The sequence below is a fragment of the Bombus fervidus genome, chromosome 12, assembly GCF_041682495.2.
Source record: "Bombus fervidus isolate BK054 chromosome 12, iyBomFerv1, whole genome shotgun sequence".
NCBI classification, from domain to species: Eukaryota; Metazoa; Arthropoda; class Insecta; order Hymenoptera; family Apidae; genus Bombus; species Bombus fervidus.
Window position 1 is genome coordinate 3,212,835 of NC_091528.1, and position 24,287 is coordinate 3,237,121.

The following is a 24,287-nucleotide window of genomic DNA, read 5'->3' on the forward strand; positions in this document are numbered from 1 at the left end:
GAGAATATTTGAATAAGATTAATTCTGTATATTTTAAAAATTATAAATATTTGAAATTGGATTTAAGAAAATCGTAAAATCTTAACTTGGTGCAACAAAGGATATTAAATTTTTGTAAACTGAAAAGACTAGTCGATAAAGGCAGAAATGTTGAGTTTTAAGTGTGAGGCAATATGTTAATAAATACCGTATAGTAAAAAAAAAAAGAGAAAAGAATACCTATTGCTATACATGCTTCCACCTCGAGGACTAGGGGGTTGCGGAGGTGTTACCGGAAGCGGAGGTGGCACAGGTCTCTCCATTCTTTCTATTTGCGTCCTGACAACTTGCGCTTGAGTCATCATGTCAGTCGTACCTTTTGAAGTGACGCTTTGCGTGTCATCAGCTGTCGATGCATAATCATCCCAACGTCCTCCTTTAGCATGTCAAAAATATTACCAAATCGTGCTTATTCATTTTCCATTCATTAGAAAAATTTTTCAAAAAAATACCTAATTGTTGTTCAAGCAGAAGCTTTCTATTGTCCTCCAAGCGTTTCACTTTACCATCTTCGCGTGGAAGAGCTGGTTTCTCGGTGGTTTTCGTAGATCTCACGCTGTGATTAGCTGTCACCTTTTCCAATCTTTGTCTCATCTCCGAACTGAGCTTCAATTTTCCTATACTTCCTGGCGATGGCCTTTGTGCACCTACTTCTAACGCGGATCTGAAAAAATATCGATTGAACGTTAAGGCTGATTATTAAGTATAATAAAAAATTATATAATCAGGAAAAAGCCATCGTACTTTGACTTTTTCTTTTTCTTTTCCCCTTCCTCTTTGTATCCATTCTCGTGTTTCGTGACTGGAGGTGGTGCGTGATTCATCACAGTCTTCTCATTGTTCTCGACGATATTTTCAATTTCAAATTCTTCCCATTCCACGCCGCCCTCTGTGCTTGGCTCACCGTCACCTTGATTGTATTCTTGATACTGTGGTGTAATTTTGCGTTGCTGTTGCTGTTGGCGCATTTTGAACTCTATGAAACTGTCTTGACTTTGATTCTCGTTCGAGTCACTCGGTGGAGGCCATCTAAGATGAACATATAAACGAATAATCAGCAAAACGAACGAGAAGAAAACAAAAATCGTATATTATCTTCGATTATGTAAAATTATTTAAATTATTCACCTCCATTTGCCAATTCGAACTGTCTTAGCTCTTCCGTAAGGATCGAGAAAGGGCCTTGACTCGGAAGGATCATGGGACTCCAAAGGTGGTGGCATAGGTGGCGGGGGTGGCACACCTTTGTTATTACTCGAGCTCGACAAATTACTGTCGACGCTGCTCTTACGATTTTTTAATTCACTCAACACGTTCGTGAAATTACTTTGTACATTGTTCTTATTGGAATTAGGTCTCTTAGGATCCGTGGCACCGGATGACTTTTTATCACCAATTTTTCTGTCGACGCTAACTTTTCTCACCGCGTATTCCACGCTGGTCTTCCGGACGATTTCCGAATTCTTTCGTGGTGGACTTTGAGATCGATGAATTTGAGCTTTCACCGTCATCTCTTGTCGCTGATTGTTCGCCGACGATTGTGGCGTTCCTTGTTTCTCTGTCGACCAAAGTTCGCCATCTTCTGGTTCTCTAAACGATACCTAGCAATTTTAAATTTCATTCTGTAATTCTTCTTTCTTCCATTATTCGAGTAGATCTATGTTACAATTTTTTTAGACAGTTTCCAATTAAATTCACGATCATTTATAAAGTATTATACAACGTAATTATAAACATGCTCGAAATGATCTTATTTGTGCTGCTTATGTACAGTGCTGTGAAAAGCTGTAGACTCGTACGAATCTCGTGCATTTCCAGTCCAATATTTCTTTGCTGATAATATCTTTCACGTAAGAGAAAGGTGAATGCAACTCGAGAATTGCAAAGGAAAGTGACTCATCATCGGATGGATTTTATCTCCTTTTTAGACCAACGTAATACGACCTTCTAATATGAGTAGCAAGTAATTATAGACTAGTTGCTTCTATTAAACTATGTTGGTCATTAACCACTTGAAGAATAATCAAATATAATAACTATCCTTCGTAATGCGTTATTATTGTACTCGAGCAACGAGAGTTTCTTGAACCCACGTCCTCTCACACCACTGTACCACTCGGCTTAATCGAATTTTTCCCATAACCAATTAATTTCTTTTAACATATGTTACAACATTTAGAGACACATTGATCTATCAACAAATCGTTTAACACTATGACGACCGGCTAGTTTCGAGCGTAACTTTCACCAGTGACCGGCTATTTCCGCCAAGAATGAACGAAATATGATTTTTTTATTATTTCGAATATATTGAGAATAGGAAGCTGAAAGTAATAAATAAATAAATAAATCTGTTAGCGTCGATTACTTAACCAAAAATGAACGTTTCACGCGTAAAAAGATCGATTTAGTCTAACACGCGGTATAATTCTGAGAAATTGAAATAGTAAACAATGAAAGCGAGAAAAAAGATAAAAAATTATTTTTTTTTAGTTGGAAACAATTTTGATATTGGAATGACGCAAATATGACGCACGAATTAGGTATTGATAGTTGAGATTCTCAGAAAGCAAAATAATCATGTTAAATTTCTCGATATATAAGTGACTTATTTCCACAAGTTCCGTAAATTTGAAGAAAATTTTAGGAAATTTACATTTGTATTATCATTCATTTTTGTTAATTTTTTTTAATTTATAGGGTTGATTAGAACTATCAATCACGACGCAATTGTTACGTCACCGGTCGTCATAGTGTTTAAGTATCGTCGAAGTTATCACTGGCGTGAATCGATCGACTGTTTTATTCGTTAGATGAAATCAGTAGGTACCTTGGAGTAGCGTCCAATAGAATCATTAGGCCCCATTTGGGCACCATTTTGAGGGGCTGGGGGGACAAGATTCATACTGGAGGGGCCTGCGGACAACGCCGTGCCCTGGAAACACACACCCATGCCGCGATGCGGCTCAAAAGCCCACAGGATCGTCCCAGAGGGACATGATTGTCTATTGGTGGGTGATCGCAAACACTGAAGCTGTTTGTGCAGTGTTGCGCAACACCGGTTGTGTTAGTACTTAGTTATGTGATCGTGAAAGTGACGCACGAAAATGACGGCTATCCATTCGCTGTGATGACATTTAACATGCAATTCTCAGCTTATATAGATGTTACGACATCCGTCAGAAATATTGTGCGATAAGGTAACGCTGTGTTGGGCCATGATTTAAGTAAGTATCAAAGTTTGTCTGTACAGAGAGTGTGTAATCTTGTATTCAAGATATATTTCATTTCTGTTTTCACGATTATTTTCTGGGACAAGTCTACTTGTGGTACCTGAGTATTATACTTAGAGATACACTTGTACATACAGTAAACGTTACAAAATTAATTTTCACGAGGGAATCGTCATTTTTACTACCAAATTAAACCAATAACACTGATTGAATTTCGATATTATTTCCAACGGAAATCAAGTTTATGTAAAATTAACGGTCTCACAGAGATAAGATGTCTATTTACACGCGTAAGAAATACCTTAGAAAATATCCATTCATTGCCCCAGAAAATAATCGAAAAGGTCTTTCGTGTCCCAACATGTGTCATTATTGGACAATAGTAATTTATCAGACAATTTCTCACCGGTTGTTGCGACGAGTTTTGAGGGCTCTGTACAAGCAGCTGTTGAAGGGCTTGATTTTGCGCCAGCAATTGTTGCTGAATCTGCATATTCTGCGCCATAGCACTCTGCAGGAACGCTCGTTGCAGATTCTGCTGATAAGCCATCATGTCGTTGCTCTGATTAGGCGGTGAATTTGGATACTGTGGAAGACTCAGTCCTTGCATACTGTAAATCGGTATTGGCATGAATCCCGGACCCATATTCATGTTGGTACTTTGCGCTGGTGGCACTTGTTGGGGTGTACTGAACATTGGCATCATCATAGGCGGCGACATCATTCCTGGTGTAATGGCACCAAAGTTAAAATTCGCGTTCTGATTCGGTATATCCATATTACCCCCGCCTTTGATCTTCCCAGACAATTCTTTTGCTGTGATGACTTCATTTTCATTCCTCTTTATGATCGATTCGATGAAATCTTCCACAGTTTTGAGTTCTTTTACTTGGCCGTCGAGCTTCTTCTCTAAATTCTCAAGGATTATAGCATCACTCTGGGACCTGTCGTCCTTTGTGCCTTTAATACTAGCTGCCAAGCTTCTGGCATCAGACAATTCGTCCAAGTTTCCATCAAGAACTGGCATAAACAGTTCGTCTAAGAACTGATCCACGTCCGACGCTTGACTAGGTACCCTGACTCGTCTCACGTGCGATGCCAGGGAAGGAGCTTCGCTTGTGTCAGACATGGCCGAGGATTTTACGCCGTATTCACTCTTCTCGATGTATGCACGACTCGACTGACTGCCGGGCAGCGCTCGTTTACCTTTAAAATAGAGGGATACTTTCCTTTACTTGTTCTAAGCAGAACGTATCTTGCTGTTAGGTAAGTATAAAGAGATGTAAATGTTGGGCCAGTTTAAAGCTAGAATTACTAGAAAATTCAAAATAATCAGTTCGTAATTTTGCGTATAATTACAACGAAGTATAAATTTGCAACGGTGTATTTTTAAAGATCCGAATTATTTTTGTTAAAGTATATATGCTTTTTCTTATATCTTCCACTCTGACTTCTGTAGCTGATAGCTGTAACGTTAATGCAAATATTTTTTATTGCCTGCACTTACCAGGATATTGAGATTTGATGAACCTAGTTTGCGATCTAATATAACTGCTTTTATCGTCTTCAGATCTGCCGGTCTGACTAACAGATTGAATATCGGGATACTCGAAGTCGATCGTTAAGTCTTCTTCTTCGATATTTGGTTCCGTTGTCCTAGTTATTCTACTGTATTTCCTCTCTTGCGTGATTTCACTCCTTGACATATACTCCGCGTTACTGACAGCAGACGTTTCACCAATCCTTTCAAGACTGTGATAGCGTTCGTTCAATTTCGATGAGGATAAACCAAGATTCGCTAGCTTGACTGGAGGAGTTACCACTTCGGGTTGGAGTAGATTGTCCAAACTACGGCTACGTTGCTTCTCTTTTTCGAAGTATCTGTCGTTCAAAGCGGACTTTCGCGATAGACCAGTCTCCGTTGTGCTTTCTAACATAGCTTCGTGAGACTGTTTCCTCGCCTAAGCAATAAACATTGAAAGTTCAGTAACAGAACTGTAATAGATCGCAGTAATTTCTTTAATTAGAAATTTGAGAGCTATCAATTAATATAAAATGATCGTTTAGTTCTAGTTTAATAGGAGATCAATAAAATACTATACTAAGTAAAGTATTAGAATAAGTACAGCCATAAATAACTAAACTAAAATCTCATACAACGTAAACGCGTAACTGACTTCATGTTAACTAACATAACTTCGAGTCACGAGCTAATATAGAAGGTTAATAAATATAGTGATCTTTGGTATCTCTTCGAGATTCATATTACTGGTCTTCCATAAATTTCCAATCTATAAAAGATCAGTATCAGATCAGTAAAAAGTACTTCTTTGGCTCGAGGCGATATCGTTCAATAATTTAGAGTAAATCAGGAACGAAATAAAATTTACCGATGGCTTCGTGACAGGAGGCTGTGGTGGAGGAACGGCCGGTCTTCTAGGCGATTGAATTTCTGGTTCGACAGGTTTATCCATAACCTTCGATACTGGTTTCCGCTCAAGGGGCTGGAAGGTTTTTAGAACCGGTGGTTCTATTTCCTGCTCCAGCTCGCGAATTATGTGCGCGTGCTAAATAAACCATCGAGAATTTTATTATACCAGCATCATGAAACTGATTACTAAAAGCACCCGACCACTCACTTCGCGCTTCTTGATGGGTGGAAAGCTGTTCTTTCGCTGTTCTAGGAACATGTGTTTAGCAGCAGGGAACGCTGGTGCTAGTTCCATTTCCGAAATTAAGTCCAGAACGTAGTCGAAACCGTTGGTTTCAGTTACAATGGCATCAGGACCATCCAATTGGTTCCACAGAGTGATAGTCCATCCTGAATTATCGACGCCGTGATTTTGAACAGCGAGATTGGCTAATTCTTCGCAGGTTGTCCAGGAGTCCACTGCACAGGTCACCGTTTCGCCTGGAAATAATTATGAATCGTTAATTCTAACAGTCGTAAAATATCTTATAATTTAGTAAATTTCAAGTTTAACTTTACAAATCGAAAATCTTCTTTCGTTTTCCATGATAAAACCGTGATAGAGAAATTTTATTTTCGATTTTCAAGGGTTGAGATTATAAATAAATTCAGAAACTTGTTCCTTTCAATTTCTTTCATTCAGGGTCAACTTACCATCATAAAATCCTACGCTCAGTGCCATGTTCACGCGATTTCTGTTTGCTCTCCATTCCAACACGCATGGAGGATAATTTCTCGGTACGTGTTGAACGATTTGTTGATTGTTACTCATTATTCTGAATATCGTTCTCTCTCCTTGCAGAAGTTTCCTTTGACAATAAGCTTTGTAGCCGTCATACGCATGGTCAGATACATATTTTAGAAAATATTTGAATAGAGTGGGACTGGGTTGAAAGGCTGACAAGCAATTCGATAACAACAGCCAGCCTCTCTCCTTATTAGCATCGTTTTCATTTTTCCACGTCTGATTGGCCAGTTGACATAGGATCTCGTCTCTCAATTTCTCATTGACGATTCCTTTGTTCACGATATAATCACCCAATGCCTGTTCTCTTTTGCCACTCAAGTTATTCTCGTTCATGAAACGAAGAATCATTTTGAAGATCATCAATGAATCTGTATAATCTTGATCTCGAGCTTTCGCCAGGAACGGTGTCTTTATTGGTTCTCGTTTCATGCCGAAAATATGACTCTTGAAATAGATGTTGGTAAATTTGGAAAACTGATGTTGATCGATATCGTTTGGCAGACTATAATTGTGGTGCATGGGTATCACTTGACCGACCACTTTTAAAAGATTCCTTTCTGTATGCGTGGGCTGCCAATCTGTAATAATAGATATTGAAGTTTAATCATTAAAGTAAAATTAAATAAATTTAAATTTCATCAGCGCTTTTTTATTAACACTTACTATTCATGGAATTGAATTTAAAGCTATAACAGCAAATATAAAAAAGGACAAGCTGTCATACAATCATTTTAACTTCTATGTTTAATCATTTTTATGTTTAATAAAATTAAGTGAGTATTTTGATAAATACCGTCGAGTTTGCTATAGATGAAGGCTAGTTCAGCCGGGATTTCTAAATGATTAACACCAGCCACAGCTCTGGAAGTCCTTTCTTGTTCTTCTCTTTGTTGTTTCGCTTTAGCTCGTTCCTTACTGGCACGTTCGATCTCCGCCCTCTTCGCCATTTCCTCTTTCAGCACTCGGAATTTCTCACGCTGTTTCTTCCCCCTGTATATCTTCTGCGCCATAAGTACACCTTTCTTTAACGCCTTGAACTTCTTCCTCTCGTGATAGCCACGATAAACAGCTTGGATCAACACCGTGCTTCGTGAGATGTTGAGAAATCTTCTTCTCGCGAGGAATCCTCTTGTGTACCTGCACTCATTATCAGACAATTCATAATTAGACATAATTATACAATATTATATCATCTTGCAACGGCTCACTAATTTTTATGTTCCAATTTCACTCTCGTTCCAGCCAACAAAAAGTATTTCAATGTTTCATCAACTCGAGCATAAAATTAGCAATGATTCTTTTATATTTTTCTGAAACTTAAGAAACTGTTTTTTAAAAGAGAAAAAAGGGGCATAACGCAGTTAATTAAATTATATTATAAATTGTGAAGCATTCAAAAATTAACTATCAATATTCGTCTTTCGTAAAAATTAAATTTTACTGAATACATTACCTTTGAACGGTTATGGCAGCTCTTTCCAAGATCAGTGCTCTGTTGTATTCCAAAGTTCTTTCCAAGGACTCCCTCAAGAATACTCTGGTGAGTCCAAGTTGATATTGAGATTGTGCATCTTTTGGTGCAGCTTTATCCAAAATGATACGACAAAGCTCCTTATTTGGTGCACCTCTAGGCAGGTGCGTGGAAACGAGGTATCTGTATCGGTCCACGAAGTGTCCAAAAAGAAGTCGAACGGGGTAACCAGTTTTTCGAATACGAATCGTCTCGAGCATTCCAGTGTAACGCAATTGCTCGAGCACGCAGGGCATGTCGAATTTCATTGGCGCCTTCTCCGTGTTAGGCTTGATGCATCTAACGAACCATGGATTACATCTGAAACAAACGATCAAACAATTAGAAGAACAAGAAGAAGAAAAGTCCAACTCCACCCGGACGTAATTTCCATAATCATACATTTATCTAGAAATTCGAGGAAGTGAAATCTCGTTAAGTTTAATATCTGCTTAACGCCACGAGATTAACTATGGAAATTTTTTCGTGAAAGTCTTGACAATGTAAATCACTTGCATGATATTTCTAATGCTTCATTGCTTACCCGAGAAGTAGAGCATTAAGCAGAGTCGTAACTTCGTTGATGTACAATGAAATTTTATATATTCTTACTGAGACATGGAATCCAAAAGTTGCTGTAGACTATCGTGAAATCGAGCGGATACAGTTGGCGTCCTTGGTTTCATAGTGACGAATCTACCGTTTGGTTTATTCATGGTTTTATTGGCTTCGTGAGCTGTCCTTACATGTTGGAACATCTTGCTGACCATCTGAAAAGGAATCAGTCGTTGATTAAAACTTTAACGAGTTTCATAACGAACAGTCGTTTCCCTGGAATGAAAAAAAACTCACGGATATTTTGCTGCTTATTAGTAATTCTACAACGTCCGGTCTCAGCGTGTCTCTATTTTTATCCAAGAAACCTTCGACGTTGTACCAAACTTGGCCAGCGTAGTGTTTAATTGCGAACTCTGCGGAACTCATTCTTGGTCTCGAGTACAGTTCGCTCAAAGCATGATTGTAATGGCATTTTTCTAGGAACGAATGATCAGTCGCTTTAGGAAAATTGCTCTCGTCATCCAGGAGATGAAGAATCCCGACTGGTTTCTTCGCTATAAGATGTATGACCGGCAGATTGTCCTGTATGGGTATACAACAAAAGATTCCTTAGTTATCAAAAACAATAAAAAGTTGAGTGATTAATCATTGCCTCGTATCGATTTCAAACGATCCAAGAGTCGTATTTTTTCCGATAGAAATCCATCAGCTTATTTGTCTAAAGATAATCGAACCAATTAATCGACACGTCGAGGTAACTTTCACTCACAGTATAATTAATCGTCGTCCAATCGATTTTTTCCTTGGCGTATTCTTGCTGCTCCAACTTGAATATATGCTTGTTAAAATAGAACTGAAGGTTCTCGTTGGCGTAATTGATGCACAGTTGCTCGAGGCTGTTCTCTGTGAAATTCTCGAACCCGAATATATCGAGTATCGAGATCGCGGCGGTCTGTTTCGTTCCTTTGTAGACGATGTGATTAACACGAGCGACCAACCAGGAAAACAGCGAACTGTACAAAGCCTTGGCGAAGGCATCTCTGGCGTCTAGAGCCTGGTCGATATTCAGCGCCGTGAAAACTCTCTCATTTCTCGCTTCCTACAAGGGAATTATCAATTATCTTGGAGTCAAATAGAAATCCAGAGCAATTATTTTCTTTTTTTTCTTATTTTATTTTATTTTCTTACTTACCGTCGTTTTGGTCGTGAGTGCTCTGATGATTCCATCGGAATTAACTTGAAGAAGATGAGCAGCCCAACGAATTTCAGCGTCAGAGCCAACTTCCACGCCTTCTTGGCCGTGTCTCATCTGCTTTCGGTGAAAGTACACGTTTCCAAGGTGTAACACGCTGGCGAGGATTTTGAAAATCGTGTCTTGTTCTTCAGACGTGAATCCCAAAACTTGCATGGCGGATAAAAGGGCTTTGAAGTCTTGAGTATCGCTCTTCCCATCGATCTCGCAATTTCCACCCTAGTAAATCAACATTGTCGTTGGATTTACGTGTTTAAAAAAAATGTTAGTTTCGTTTAAATTGTGATTTTCGATACTTTAATCACCTGGTTTAAATAGAAGTATTTATCAGGTGTCAATAATCCGTATTTATCCCTGAGCTGTTGATCGAGACCAGCTAGGAGCTCGTAGAATACGTGGTAGTTCCTTTCTTCTGGCGCTTGCGTGACTATTCTACTTTTTTCTAGGAGATACTGAGTTATTCTTCCCCCTACTATCACTCCGCTGAAAATAATTGGTGAATTAATTGAATTAAATCTTCAGCGGATAATTTCTCTTTATACGTACGATTGTGCGATAAATATCTCTCATTTTCTAACACAGCCGCTTGGATTTTGTTAATATCTTAATTAGGTTGATATTTATGAACTTTTAAATATACGGGGTGTTCGAAAATTATTTATTCCCAATATTTTGCTTTTTTATTTCATTTAAATTATACGCCTTTGAAGTTTTATTTGTATATTAAATTTCCAAGTACTTACTCCCTAAAATAAACTTCTAAATATTTTCCAAATCTGCTGCTGTTATCGTTCCTGGGAGTTTTTGCATTTCCGAAGCTCTCCAACAGGGGCGTCGCCTCGAGAATTTGCTCGGTAACGAGATTGTTTGGCGCGCGATTAACAGCGGCTAGATATTGCATTACGAGTTTCGTGGATTCCGTTTTTCCTGAACCGGATTCGCCGGAAATAACGACCACTTGATTCGCGCTAGCATTATTTGCAGCAGTTACTTGACTGTACGCCGACGAACCCACGGCAAACAGATGACTGTAATTACATCGACGTGAAATTTCTTCTATCAATACAGAATATCGTACAGTAGGAGAAAAATGAAAAAAAAAGATATCGTATAAATAAGACAAGGAAGATTATTCCGTAAAATTGAAATTCTGTTGGAGATTGAATTCATTAGAGTGTGAAAAGCCATTACTTTCTTATTACTCGAGTTATAAGTGGAACGTTTGTAACTCACGGAGGCAATGTGCCAAGTATTCGTCCTTCGTAGAGTTTTACTTGGTCCAAGCCATAAATGTCGAACATTTTATAAGGATTCACCGCCACTAAGATGCTCCCCGTGTATGTCTGTCGTTCAGGAAAAATATTCATTGAATTATAATAACGCTTGGTGTTAATGAGAGGAAGGAATGAAAAGAAACATACGTATATTAATTCCTTGTCGTAACGAATCTTGAGATTCCATAATAGAGAAGCTTCGTTTAAGTCGCTGTAATTACAATGGTGCTTCAGAGTAACGCAATTAATTTTACCCGGTACAGAGAATTCATATAACAGTGAATGTAATAAAACTCACGTTAATTGAATCATGTCTTCGATTCCATTCTGTCCAAGATCCTGCCTTGGTTTTACTCCACTTAAATTAGTGAGGGTGAAGATTTGAGGCTGAAACATAACAAGACCAATTAACGAATTGTTATTCGCATATTCATAAACGTTCAGTTTTCTTAAATAAAACAGTATACAGCTTATAACGACTTCAACCTCGATCACCAGCAATTTCTAATTTTTTGGCTCTACTTAGTCTTTTCGATGTTAAAGAACTTTAATACGAAAAGAATTTTCTCCTTTGCGATGTTTCAAACGATCTCGAATATTTTCTCGCACCGCATTACATTTTCGTCGATCACACGGAGGCAGAGATACGTCAAGGTTCCCGGCGTCTTCTTTGTCTTCGGCCTCAGGATTGCTTCGTTGGCCCTCGCTCTTCTTCCCGTGCCTTGTCTTCTCGAAAACCTGCTACTGTCATTGCTTTCGCCATCCCTCGGATAGAACCGTAAAAACTCGCAAGAAAACATGGACGAGGCCGTGAAGAAGTTACTCGAGCCATCGTGAGATTCTTCGAGAAAATCTCTCAGATTCTGACCATCCGCGACTGACTTTAAATTCTTCAACAACGACTTCGTCATTTTGTAATGTCCCTCAACGAAGCCTTGCCGCGGAGTGCACATGCACACATCGTCGTCCTTACGGCTGAAAACACTTTCCTTTGAGCGTAACCTTGACTTTTGAACAGGAACATCATAGCTCGGCGACTCCGTAGCAAATTTCTGACACTGGCATGTAGAATGTTTGACCAGTTCCCTTCTTGAATCGGAACAGAGTTTGTCTGTGCTGTCTGGATTCACTGCGTCTGTATCTCCTGTGTCTGAAGCAGCAGCCACATACGAAGACGATGATTCCGATTCTTCATAAATTATAGAAACATTAGTATTGTAATCTGCTACTTCGGCCATTAGTAAATTGAGGAGAAAACTAGTCGTGAAATAATTCGCAGAATAACGTTTCTTGACGTATGTTACTTGACGATTGTTTTTTACCATTCATAGACGTTCGAAAGAGAAGTTTTCCAAAGTTGGTTATTTTGATCCATCGGTGCTAGAAGTTTCTCGACAGTGTGTTTCTTCGAGCGACTTTTTGCCTGATTTTCTCGACGGTTGCGACCCGATCTCCGGAGAGAATGCACGATAAAAAAGGAAGATTCGCGCGTATTCACATAAGACGCGAAAGCCACTCACGTGAGACTTAACCGGATACCGGGTTGCCTGAGTTTGCAGTTGCAATTCCATTGGCGTCGCCGCGTTACGATTACGAGGGAACGCGATTTAGCGGAAGGATACGAAACGTTCTGCTGGCTTGATACGTCGTAGTAAACAGAAACCAATCCCGTTAGCAGGTTTTAATGAACTCTCGAATTCTTCATGGTGCTATGAAGATAAATTGAAAGCGTCCTTTCGCATGCTAGTTTAAAAACACTTCGCTGCAGCAATAGGAAAGATATCAAAATATTTCGTCATTCATTTCAAGACCGACTTTAACCACCGAGATCGTGTTTTTCCTCTGGACATTTTGTGATCTCAATTACAGATGTATCCTAGAATTAATTTTCAAATGGGTGTTTCGTACTAAAGTTTCATACTAATTATTTCTTTACGAAAATGTAGTAAATCGCGCCGAGTAATTAACAGAAGAAGGAAGTGTGTTACATGTTACACCTTATTTTTACTAGCGTATTTTTATTAACATATCACAACATTGTGCAATGAATCACTGTTATTACCAGACGCGAACTGGTAATATTTGCGCAATTAACGGAGTACAAATGTGACACTATTACGTAATGTCTATGTAATACAATTACAAATGTCTCATTTCTACGCCTCTGTGCGTCATTATCTATAATGGGACACCGTTGAACTGGACTCCGCTACCGATGCACGACAATGCATCGAGAAATCGAATACAAGGCACACGAGTGCATAGAAAAATAATCGATACTAAATCCAGCTGTTCGTCTACGATCTACGTTTGTTGTTTGTTGTGAATAAAATTGCCGAAGATCCTGATTGTCCTATTCTTCTTTTTATAGTCAAGAAGTTCGGTACGTTGTGACTTGACGTATCAATTTATCGAAACTTGTAACGTCGAAGTGAAATAATATCTAAGGAGAACAATGGATGAGATTTTCGCTGAAGAAGAAACTTGGCAATTTCTTTGCCGGTAGCAGACAGGGTGTACAATTAACTCTGTGCGTTGAATACGTCAGACTTAAACGCTTCCCAGAGACGATGCACGATTTACGATTGTTATCACTGACAGCGCACTGTGTAGTTCTATTTTACATTTCAGCGAAAAACATGTTAACGACGAACAAACTTTTCATACGTCGAGCACGATCATAAACGAAACGTGGACTAAAGTGAAACTGATTATTATCGACACAAAGAAATTAGCGAATCTAACGTTCACAGTATGTGCAAGAGACTACCATCGAGTTACCTCATCGAAACTATCAAATCATTCTTTTAACGATGCTAGTGAAAGAAGAAACGCGAATTCACGAAAGTGAAAGACTGAGACGTGAAAAACTCGGGGACAAGATTGTTGGCAATACGGTGTCCTTGGAGCTTGAAAGTGCAAGAAGGTGTTGCAAGCAGCCGGCATGCTGCCCCTTTTCGTATGCACTTTCACGCGGTGATCGATACATCGTTCTGTCAGCCGGCAGACTTAATTTTCCGAGATACTGTAGGCCACTTTCGCGGAAGTATTTCGCGGTATTTCACCAAGTATGCACGGCATTCGACGCTTGATTCGACTTTCTAGCCGAGACCCGACGTATTTGACTACTGCATCGGGTGTCCACCATGGAAACTCTCGTTTCTCCTCGAACGCGTTTCATTTCTCTTCCTGCGACACGTTTACGAATGTGGTACAACGCTGTCTGCAACTGTGTCTATTGTTTGTAACCTTCTTGAGAGTTGTTGATCAACTTAATTGGAATTTATGAACGAGTTTGTGGAATATATTCTTCTATGACTAAGCGATGAAATATTGTACATGTTACGTTTCATTATTTAACAACGTTGTTCACATTTTCGTTAGTTACATTAATCATGATAGACTTATTTACTCTTCATCGAGTACTATATTTTCTTTCATTGTCATAAAGGTAGATCCAATATTAAAATTGTATTTATTAGAAATGAAAAAGAGTTATAGCTTTGTGGTATCCAATGAAGAAGTTCGTCCTTTATCTCAAATTGATTAACTATGAATTTATCTAAGCACGTTAAATAATATTCTTTGACTCATTTACATCGCCTGAAAGTCGTGCCAGCTCATAACCGCAATCCGTTCGATTCCATAAATTCAACTATTTTCAACCACCCACGCTGGAACCCGGGTCAGCGCAGTTCGTAGTCACCGTTTGCCATTGTTACTGCGCCAAATTACACTAGCAAAAAGTCAATGGAACATAGTAAGAATGTCGACCGACCGCCCGAAGCAAGGCTCGCTTTAAGGAAATGCAGAATAACCGGTTGTTCCTTGGCCTCGAAGTGGCCAACTAGTATTGTTGACTAGCGTATACTCTCTAGCACACGTCTATGGGGTTCCTCTGGCCCTTGGTGATAATAATGTGGAGCGTAGTTTCATTGTTAACCCGTCTACGGGACAAACGGTAAATATCTGATATTTCTATTCAGTCATGAAAGAAAGGAGCGAAGTCAATCACCGAAGTTGAACGTCGATGCAAGGAACGCGTCTCTGCTTCATGCATCATAATCGAGGTTGTGTCACAGATCTTGCATAACTTATCCGGTCGATCGTTTCAATCGCGAATAATTTACGCTTCGAGCTTGTCCTGTTTCCAGTCGTCATCGCGCTCGAAGAACGGCTCATTCAGGTAGTAACGTACTTTTTACAAGAGCGAAAACGTAAATTGATTTCGTACCTTGCCGGCGATTACTGCCTGCACAGAGAGGACGTTGGCAGCTCTGTGGTATTCTAAAACCTCTCCTGGCAACACGTGGCCGACACCCGGGTCGAACCACACCAACTCACCCTGAAAAAAGATAATTTTGTATGAGACGAGTTGAAATAGAAAATGTATGATCTCGAAACACAGTTTGTTAATAAAAATCGCGTGAAAAGACGTAGAAGAAACTAAACGTTAGAAACTGTATTCCAAGAACAACGTTGTAATTTTGTAATTCACTTTTTTGTTATGACTGCGTTTCATAATATTTCTCAGTAAAATTTTAGCCATCCAGGTATAAATAGGAACCAAATAATCCCGAATATTTAAAGAATTTCTTCGAGGAAGGAAATAGAAACATTAACAATTTCTTCACAAATACCACGAAGAAATTCCATCGATACAATCACGTAGATATTATTCAGTGTAATAAAATGCCAAGAATCGGTCTTAGAATCTCAGGAATTTTCCGTACCGCAATCTCGGAGGAGGAATCAAAAGAAACATGTAATTATTGTCACAGATATTTTTGTCAAAACATTTCTAAGCGATGCTAACCGTTCCCACGTTCCACGTTGGACATGTCGAAACACTTTCAACCTTTGTTGAGTTCGACGAAGATTGAACTTTCCTTTTGCCGGTGCAAAATCCAAAAATCGAAGATGTCGTGACCGGTGAGTTGGATCGACCGCTGTTCGCGTCGCTGTAAGCCCTAACATGACTGCTCGCAGACTTTTTCACGTAGTTTGATCTCTCTTTGCTCTGTTTCGACGAGATACTCGTTTCCTTGGGCAATTTTTTGTGACAGTCGATCCCTGGCGGGCTTTCGGTCGAACACTTTCTCGAACTTTTCACATAACTTGGAAGAGTAGTCGCCAACCTGGTCGCTGCACCGATCTCTCGTTGCGTTGAGCGAAAGTTTTCGGTCGGTCTGCCTTGAGACTTGGATCTGTTCTTGGTCGCGTCCTTAGACTTCGTCCAATTGCCCTCTGCTCGAGAATCGCGTCTATCGACTCCACTTTCTCCACTTACACCCGCGTTTGTTTCTTTCGATCGATCGACGTGGATCTCATCCGATTCTCTCTTTCCACGCACGTCGAAGTTCTTATTCTGATACGACTGACTTTCTGACTGAAATTCTGCTTGAATTTCGACAGAGTCTTCGGTCTTCGAGCTTCTACGCTCTCCGTAGGTGTCCCTCGTATTCTCGATGATCCTCTTGCGCGACATGGTCCTATGACCGATGTCTACTTCACCCTCGATCCTACCATCAACACCATCTTTCGAATCAGTCTTGTTATCGTTATTCTGAAGGCTCTTCGACGTTTTTCGAGACACTTTGGCATAAATCGCATTTCGCTGGGAATTCGTTTTCATGTCAACGAGAGGCAGCGTCGCTGAATAATATGGCGTGTCAGGAACTGGATCCCGAAGATGTCTCGTAGTCGTTCGAAACTCCACGTCCACGGCTCTTTCTTTCACGTGTATGCTACCAGGTTTGGGATACCTGGACAGGGTGCTCAAAGACGCGATTGAACCCCTTAGAGTGCCAGTGTTGGATGGCAAGGAGGTTTTTCTTCTTCGTATTCTCCCGTAGACTGGGGGTTCTTTTCTCACCGCATCCTTGGCCAGCCTAGGGCTGGCCCAATCTTCTCCGATTCTAACAGATCTCGACGTGTGAATTATCTTAGGCAAGGTCGACGGTCTCGGCACAAGGCCGCGGGTAATGTCCTGCAGCTTGCTAGTGACTGCCAGGAAATCACAGACTGACCTGGACTCTCTCTCGTCCTCTTTGCCCCACCCAGGGTTTCTCGGCCTCGGGACATTCTTCAGGAAACTGGAGGAGGATTTCGCTGTGCCACCTTTCACCTCTGAACTTTCTACCTTCTCCTCACCGTTGCCTCTTCCTCGAGAAATGCCTACTGGTACATCCACGCTCGCTCTTCTACGTAATATATCCTGTCTGGAGATCTTTTTGAATCCCTGCGTCGCTTGAGCCGTCTTGGCTGCGTCCTTGTGGGATCTTTTAGCGATCGAAGGTAGCGTTCTTGGTCTTTCTTGATCCTTATCGAGATCCACGGTCCGTTTCCAACGATGACGCAACGCTTCGGAAATTTTTGAAGGATTTTCGTGTTCCTTGCTGTACCTTCGCAAAATCTCCTTTCGAGACACCGCAACGTCTCGTGGAATGGTGTGACACGCCTCTTGTCCGGGCGATTTGCCAAGTTTGAGGGCGGATTCCGGCGTGGTACCTAGGTCCAGATTCTTTGGACGACCGGAAGTCGGATGCCTCTTAACGCGTTCCGTCGATCCGCTGGAATTTGGAGCGGAATTTGTATCTGGGTCTGGGCCGGTGGAATTATGCAATGCGCGTCGAACGGATAACGGTTCCACGTCGGCGTAGAAAGCTTCCGAGCGCGTGTTTCGTGACGAAAACCGATTCTTCGAGGTCGACGATCGCGTAGATCTGCGCTCGGCTTTCTTGCTGCACGCTATCGCGGGCTCCATGTTGCGCGTATACCGGTCAGCGTTCGATTTTAATCGACATTATCGACTTTCTTCGATGCTGACCGCGCAAAATCTCAATGAAGGCGAATCGGAAGCGAGTCCAATCGTTCCGGGATCGTTCAACCGGCAATCTTTGTCGACATCTTCGAATTTTTTTCGCTCCAACGATCCGCGCGATGAACTCCAAGTACTAACGAGTTACGCAGAGGCTTGTTAGAAGTCATTTGATAGCATGGAAAGCTCTCGTGAGTCATCCAGTTTGCCACTTTCTATCCCGAGGAGTGGTAACTGCTCGTAAAACACTGGAAATGGACGATCGACCCGTTCCGACTCGCGGTTAGAAATATTCCAGAGACGATGGTATGCTCTGTTGAAGACATTTTTAAGGACAACGCTAATGGGAACGCCAATTAAATCACAAACAGGCCACGAAGCACGTAATTCAGCAACAGGGATTTCAACGCGTGCTAGTTTAATTTAACGCCGATTAACAGCCGACTACTGGGAATTCACCTGAATAAACCTGACCTTCTTATCAGCTTCGATCGTACGAGTTTTGTTAACAGTTTCTCGTTTAGCCGGAAATTAAGCACCAGCTCCTAATATCGTGTAGTATGTATGTAGTTGTAAATCGTTCATATTTCTATCGTGTGAATATTTTTCTATTGCAATTCAAATATCAAGTTAGTTGTTCGAGTTAAAGATTAATATAAAAAGTCGTAAGTTCGTTTCGCTTCGTTCATTTTATTTGAGGTTATATTATATGTATTTTCTTCGCGTTCTGTCTCTCCATTTCCATTTGTTTCCATTCGTTTGTTTCCATTTACCGCAAGTAAATGCAAACTACTACAGGGTTCAAGGTTGGCAAACAGTTAAGATCCCTGTGGAGTATTCTTTCTATTTGCAGAAAGCTTGTGCAAGCATGACCTGGCTCGTAAAGTCGTCCCTGTTGAATACCTTCTAGTCAAAAGCAGACGTCAGTGACCTTGCTTCCATTCTGTGTCAGTATCATCACGATGATTCGAGTACCTTCTCGAGACAGACTTCCTTACGAATTACCATAAATCCTTGTTATTTATTTTTGTTGTCAGAAATCATATGCTATTTTTCCAATAGACGAGACGAGCTATCCGTAAATGATGCTTGAGACAAGCATTGTAAGAGACTATTTATCATTGAATGCACCGTTTGAGCGATAAAGTGATTATTGAAAGACACGAGTAGTCTGAAGTTGGAGTCGTTGGAGAATCTACACACGTACGGTCAAGATTTGAGACAATCGCCGGGCACAATACCGTCACGCATTTTCAATTCAGTGTAAAGAAGTCAGCAGGCCACTGAGACGATTACTATTGGGCACATTGGGTCATCAGTCTCGAAAAATCTGTGCTGTTGCTTACATAGAATGCGTTAACGGTCTTCCAATGGGACGTTTTGGGAATACGTGCACGTAGCTGTTGTCAGCCTCTGAAATCTTTTATACACTTGTCACTCGAGATTTAAATAGCTATGAATCTATTTAGTTCCTCAATCGTTCTTCTTAGATCGTTTTTCCTAGATCGTTCTTCTTTGTTCTTTTTATTACATACGACATCATAATTAAATACTTTCCAACACGTGTCTTTGAAATCACGTTTTAAACACGTCTGACATAGATACTTCAATTCTACACCCTCGTTGGAAACAAAAGAACAAAAGAACGGAGCTATGCACTCTGCTATTGACAGTTCGTGGAATTTTCTATTTGCAAGCGCAACTCCTCCGCGACAGTCGTCTCCACACGTCCCTCCTCTTCTCGATCCCGCTGTCCTTCGACTCGTTTCACAAGCTAGTTTCACGTACAAACATGTTCCACCATATTCGTCGATAAACACCGCAAACTATATCCTTCTCGCTGTCACACATCCATCGTGAGCGGAACCCGAAAACCTTTTGAAAAACTCTTACTCTACGTCGAGGTCTTCCTCGATCCGTGCTACTATTTCTCGATGAAAAACCTATCATCAAAACGGGGCCAAACGGAAACTTTACAAAACCACTGCCTTGAAACACAAATTACATGTTGACGAACGATAAAATAAAGTGGTAACGACGGCTAAATTTTATTCACCCTTCGGTACGCCAGAGCGAGATAAGGGAAAACTTGTTGGTTTAAACGAAAAGGTATCGAGTTCCGCGATCCGGACGCGAGGATGTTCGATGCAACACTGGAAGTTATACGCCTCTTCTCCGCAACAATTGCTGTGTATGCACAGTGGCGTATACTTGTTTTTAATTAAGCCACCGGATAATTGGCCAATCGTGGCTACGTGTCTCCGCGAAACCGTTCCTCCGGTTTCCCTTTCGACGAACGGTCTAAGACGATCTAACAGGCAGCTACGTGGATAAGCTGAAATATTGCGAAACCATGACGGTTCGAGCGAACATTTTTCGCCCACTTTCCATGGAAACAGAGGCGAAAGAAGAGGTGCTGGCGCCAGTGGATCGAAGTGCTTTGGGGTGGAACCAAGCGTGCCTCTCTTCTTATATAAATTACGCGCTAAATACGCCTACGCCTACGTGGAGCTAAGCTACTTGGATATAGGCTTCGCCCGCCGCGAACGGGAAGCGATTCTCTAACTAGCCACCGTGGCGAGTTGCAGAAGCGGCTTCGCCTGTCGATGGTAAAAACCGATTGTGTTTGCAGAACCGTTCAAACCGCGTTCATACGAGTTTATCGTAGAGAAAACCGATCGAGATCGCTCTGTAGTTGTTTCACCGCGATTCTTTTCTTTCTTTTTTTTTTTTTTAGTATTCGTCTAGCAAAGTGTCTACTCGAAAAATTTTTGTGGTTGTTTGTTTCTTGTATTTGATGTGTTGGCTCTGTTGCTGACTTGTTGTTCCGTTAGTCACGTGTGCCTCATTCAGTTAGAATATTTCGGTGTTGGAAGAAACAGTGTTAGTAATTATGATGAGTAAGTGAAACTACGTATGTGAAGTTTTTTTATTGTATAATTTAGATTTTAAAAGGTTTCGAATTGAATATGTGATGCGAGTCATGAATAATTTGCAATGGAAAAGAATTTTTTAAAATTGTTCTCCTCTTCCTTGATAGCAAAAGTGAGGTTTAAGTTAGGTAAGCTGTCGGAGAGACGAAGCTTGTTGGAAAGTTTCACCGATCGCGATGGATGAAGTTAATGGAGAAGCGAGGCTGTTACAAATGTTCGAAATAATTTTCTCCGGGCAAATTCACCCGCGTTCTCACTTTTATTCGAGTCAGTATTACACGGGTTCAATCATGAGTAATGAGCCCGGGAATAATTGAGGAAGGCATCGTCGTCGACTAGCGTAACCAATATCATAGGAAATTGAAGTAACGTAACAGAGAGGAGAGACTCATCGGTTCAGCCTCGATAATTAATACGCCACATTTCCTTTTCTGATCATTGAATATTATACTGTGGACTTGGTTTTATCTTTTCTCTTCTATAGATGGTACATCGATCAGAAAATTCCTAGTCTCTAATGATCGATATATTCTGTAGTATATTTCGTGGGACTTGAATATGAATATTTACCACGAACTTTCTTAAAATAATGGAACCTTGTATTTGATGCAAAGTCGATAAAAGATATTCGTCCTTAGTTTGAAAATTCGGTCTTATTCAGTTTAGAGGTAGCCTAATTCCAATTACTTAATTCTAGTCTTTGTACAATGTTTTTAATAGTTTAATATAACATATAATAATAATAATATATAATAATAATATATAAATATTACGAAGGAATTCGTTGCTGACAGAATTTTAGACAGTTTTCGAAGAGGGACTTGTCATATTTTTGGTAAATGAAGAAAATTATTGAAAGCACCGATACGTAGATCATTTCATAAAATGTTCATTCCATTGACATACATTACCTTCACGTTTTTCTTATATTTAGTTATAAACTTTCCGATTAATTCAATACTTTCTAATAAATTCCTTCTTTCGAAATGAACGCTTGTGTTATTTTTCAACAATCAATTCAAAGAATAAGAACGAAAACTGCTTTTATCGTGTTACAGCGGAGCATTGTGCTCGATTATATCTCTCACGAGTGATTGGAGCATGCAGAATTCTTCATTAAACAATCGAGCTCCATTTGTTCTCCGGCTGAAAGATATAAGTTACACAAGCTATATAGTTTCACGTGAGAACCATTTCTCCACTATGCGATCCGCGAAATGTTGCATGTTGGTAATTTCGTGGAACGTTTCGTTTTTCATATTTTCGCCGATTGTCCGTAGAGCAGCGAAGCGAGAAGCAAATTATATCGTAGTAAAACGTATCCGAATAGAAGCTGCGAATAGAGCGCGACTAGGTCGCCGGACGAGGCAACGCGAAGCGCAAAGGCATTCGAAAGTGGCTGGCTTGCACGGCGACGCAATTGCGTGTGCACAGATCATTGACTCCAACCACGCAACAATCCTCGCTACGATCCTGACCACGTAAACATTGTGCAACCACGCAACAAACAGAATACACCGCTTTTTTCTAATGAAAAAATCTTCGTGCATTTTTTAATCGCGTTTTATTCGGTAATTGTATTTTAAATAGGTTTGACCACACAGATTAGCTGTTCTAAGCACGCGAAGATGATTATATCTTGCAAGATGAAATATCTTGCAACATAAAAACGGAACACGAGACGACGGTTTAAAAGAAAAGTACCTCGTTATATTTTTCAATTTTTTTTGTGACTCATGAAATGTGTTTTAAGACTATCGGATTAAAAGATGATTCTGTAATCGTTTTGCATTGAGTTTGTGATTCAAAGAACTACAGAAAAAATCGTGTGCTGAAATTAGACAGGCAAAGTGTAGTATATAAAACGTGACTCACCTTTTGCCACTCGGCGTACATCTTGAGATAATGTTAAAGAACTGTCGAAAAAGAATAAACTACCCTCATTTTGCAACGTTGCAGGTGAGGTTGTTGGTCCCTGCCTGCTGTAAACAAAAAAAGCGAGTTCTGTTATTATTGTAGTTCGATCAAGAAGATAAGAATTATAAAGGTACTGAAGAAGGTACATAATTAATGTTTGCAGCTGATTGAACGAAACCGATATAATCGTTGTTTCATAGAAGGTAACTGCAGTACTTCATTTTAAATTATACTTAACCAAATAGATAAAATGTAATCAACTGTAAAATGTTTGTAACAAAACGATCTCTTGCAACTGCTACAAAAGAACTAAAGACTTTACGGTTTTAATTGCAAAGAAACAGGATCGACTAAAGCGTAATTGCTCGTGGTACATCATTCTTCGCTCGAGTCCTTTTAAAACTACAATCATTCGGTGTCTTGTAAAATATATTCCATTTTTGTACAAATTCTATTTATCCTCTGTTCACTCAACTGTATAAATTGCTAAAGTTCTAAAAGTCGTCCAAGTCGAATAGACATGAATACGAATGGACGAATACTACTAACACTAATTTTATGTACATGAATAGTTGGAAATTCAAATTTATGAAACAAAGGAAACTAGACAAAGCTTCGAAAGTTTAGATTATCTAAATTTTATTGGAAAGAAGAACGCATTCTTCGTGCAACGACATTTTTCAGCCGATCAGTTATATCAGAATACTAGAATCACAGAATCGACGCACAAGACGAATCGTAAGCGAGCCGATTGACGTCATAAGCTCTGCAAATGCGTGATCGGAAAGACTAATACGTTTTTACGAACCGGAAGCACCTTGCAGCGGTTGATTATTATTCGAGTTCCGGTGTCAATGGCAGTCAACGCTCGAAGCAGCGCTTTAAGAAGAAAAATTCGATCGGAGTTCGAAATCTTCCATCTTCCGCTTCAACATATCGAAGATCGATTAGGTACACGGCTCGTGTCTTTAGATTTTAGGACGTGGAGGGAATATAAAATGGTCGCACGTTTGACATCGTATTTACTACAGAGAAGAATCGACGAATTCTACCGTAGTCGCTGGTCAGCTCACGTCGACCTTGAATTATGTTCAACCAATTGGAATGCGGATTTTTTGAGTCTGTGAAATCTGTTGGCACACCGAAAAAAGCGGTTGGCAGATTCATCGCGCCTCTATTACTTTAGAAGCAGCGTTGGACAATATCTAATTTTCAACTACTACGATAAAATGGAAAGAAATCTAATTCTTAATAATATATTACGTATTCGTCTTAATATATTACGTATTCATATACATAAAATAACACATTAATTGCATTTGAATTAAAAATTAATAATTGGTGACAATCGGTATTTTCAATTAGCGGATGATTGATAGCCAGATAATATTTCTAATCACCGGTTGATGACTAACGTCATCGATCGATTAAATGAGTCGAGATGCTTCACAATTAATTTCTTTCACATCGTAGAGCATTAATCAATCGACCAGTTGATCAAATTAAAAATTTCATCACACTGCTGAAGAATTT

General features: G+C 39.9%; 1 protein-coding gene across 4 annotated transcripts in view; it reads right to left on the reverse strand.

Moving 5' to 3' along the window:
* The window catches only part of Myo10a (unconventional myosin 10A), a 62,011-nt gene that overhangs the window by 31,242 nt on the left and 6,482 nt on the right, over window positions 1–24,287 (reverse strand). The window contains exons 2-24 of one of the 4 annotated variants that reach the window (XM_072014033.1): window positions 22,713–22,819; window positions 15,319–15,429; window positions 11,383–11,471; window positions 11,232–11,295; window positions 11,044–11,153; window positions 10,554–10,838; window positions 10,116–10,293; window positions 9,751–10,029; window positions 9,328–9,657; window positions 8,853–9,140; window positions 8,613–8,770; window positions 7,944–8,321; window positions 7,284–7,627; window positions 6,397–7,068; window positions 5,912–6,183; window positions 5,663–5,839; window positions 4,780–5,233; window positions 3,679–4,478; window positions 2,870–2,974; window positions 1,168–1,640; window positions 784–1,068; window positions 492–703; window positions 220–415 (exon numbers count right to left, since the gene is read on the reverse strand). In XM_072014033.1, coding sequence (XP_071870134.1) covers window positions 220–415; window positions 492–703; window positions 784–1,068; window positions 1,168–1,640; window positions 2,870–2,974; window positions 3,679–4,478; window positions 4,780–5,233; window positions 5,663–5,839; window positions 5,912–6,183; window positions 6,397–7,068; window positions 7,284–7,627; window positions 7,944–8,321; window positions 8,613–8,770; window positions 8,853–9,140; window positions 9,328–9,657; window positions 9,751–10,029; window positions 10,116–10,293; window positions 10,554–10,838; window positions 11,044–11,153; window positions 11,232–11,295; window positions 11,383–11,471; window positions 15,319–15,429; window positions 22,713–22,733 — 6,281 coding nt within the window. In that variant the 5' untranslated portion in view covers window positions 22,734–22,819. Of the gene's footprint in view, window positions 1–219; window positions 416–491; window positions 704–783; window positions 1,069–1,167; window positions 1,641–2,869; window positions 2,975–3,678; window positions 4,479–4,779; window positions 5,234–5,662; window positions 5,840–5,911; window positions 6,184–6,396; window positions 7,069–7,283; window positions 7,628–7,943; window positions 8,322–8,612; window positions 8,771–8,852; window positions 9,141–9,327; window positions 9,658–9,750; window positions 10,030–10,115; window positions 10,294–10,553; window positions 10,839–11,043; window positions 11,154–11,231; window positions 11,296–11,382; window positions 11,472–15,318; window positions 15,430–15,900; window positions 17,866–22,712; window positions 22,820–24,287 lie in introns of those variants that run through there. The other 3 variants (XM_072014031.1, XM_072014034.1, XM_072014032.1) reach the window with 3 other exon arrangements.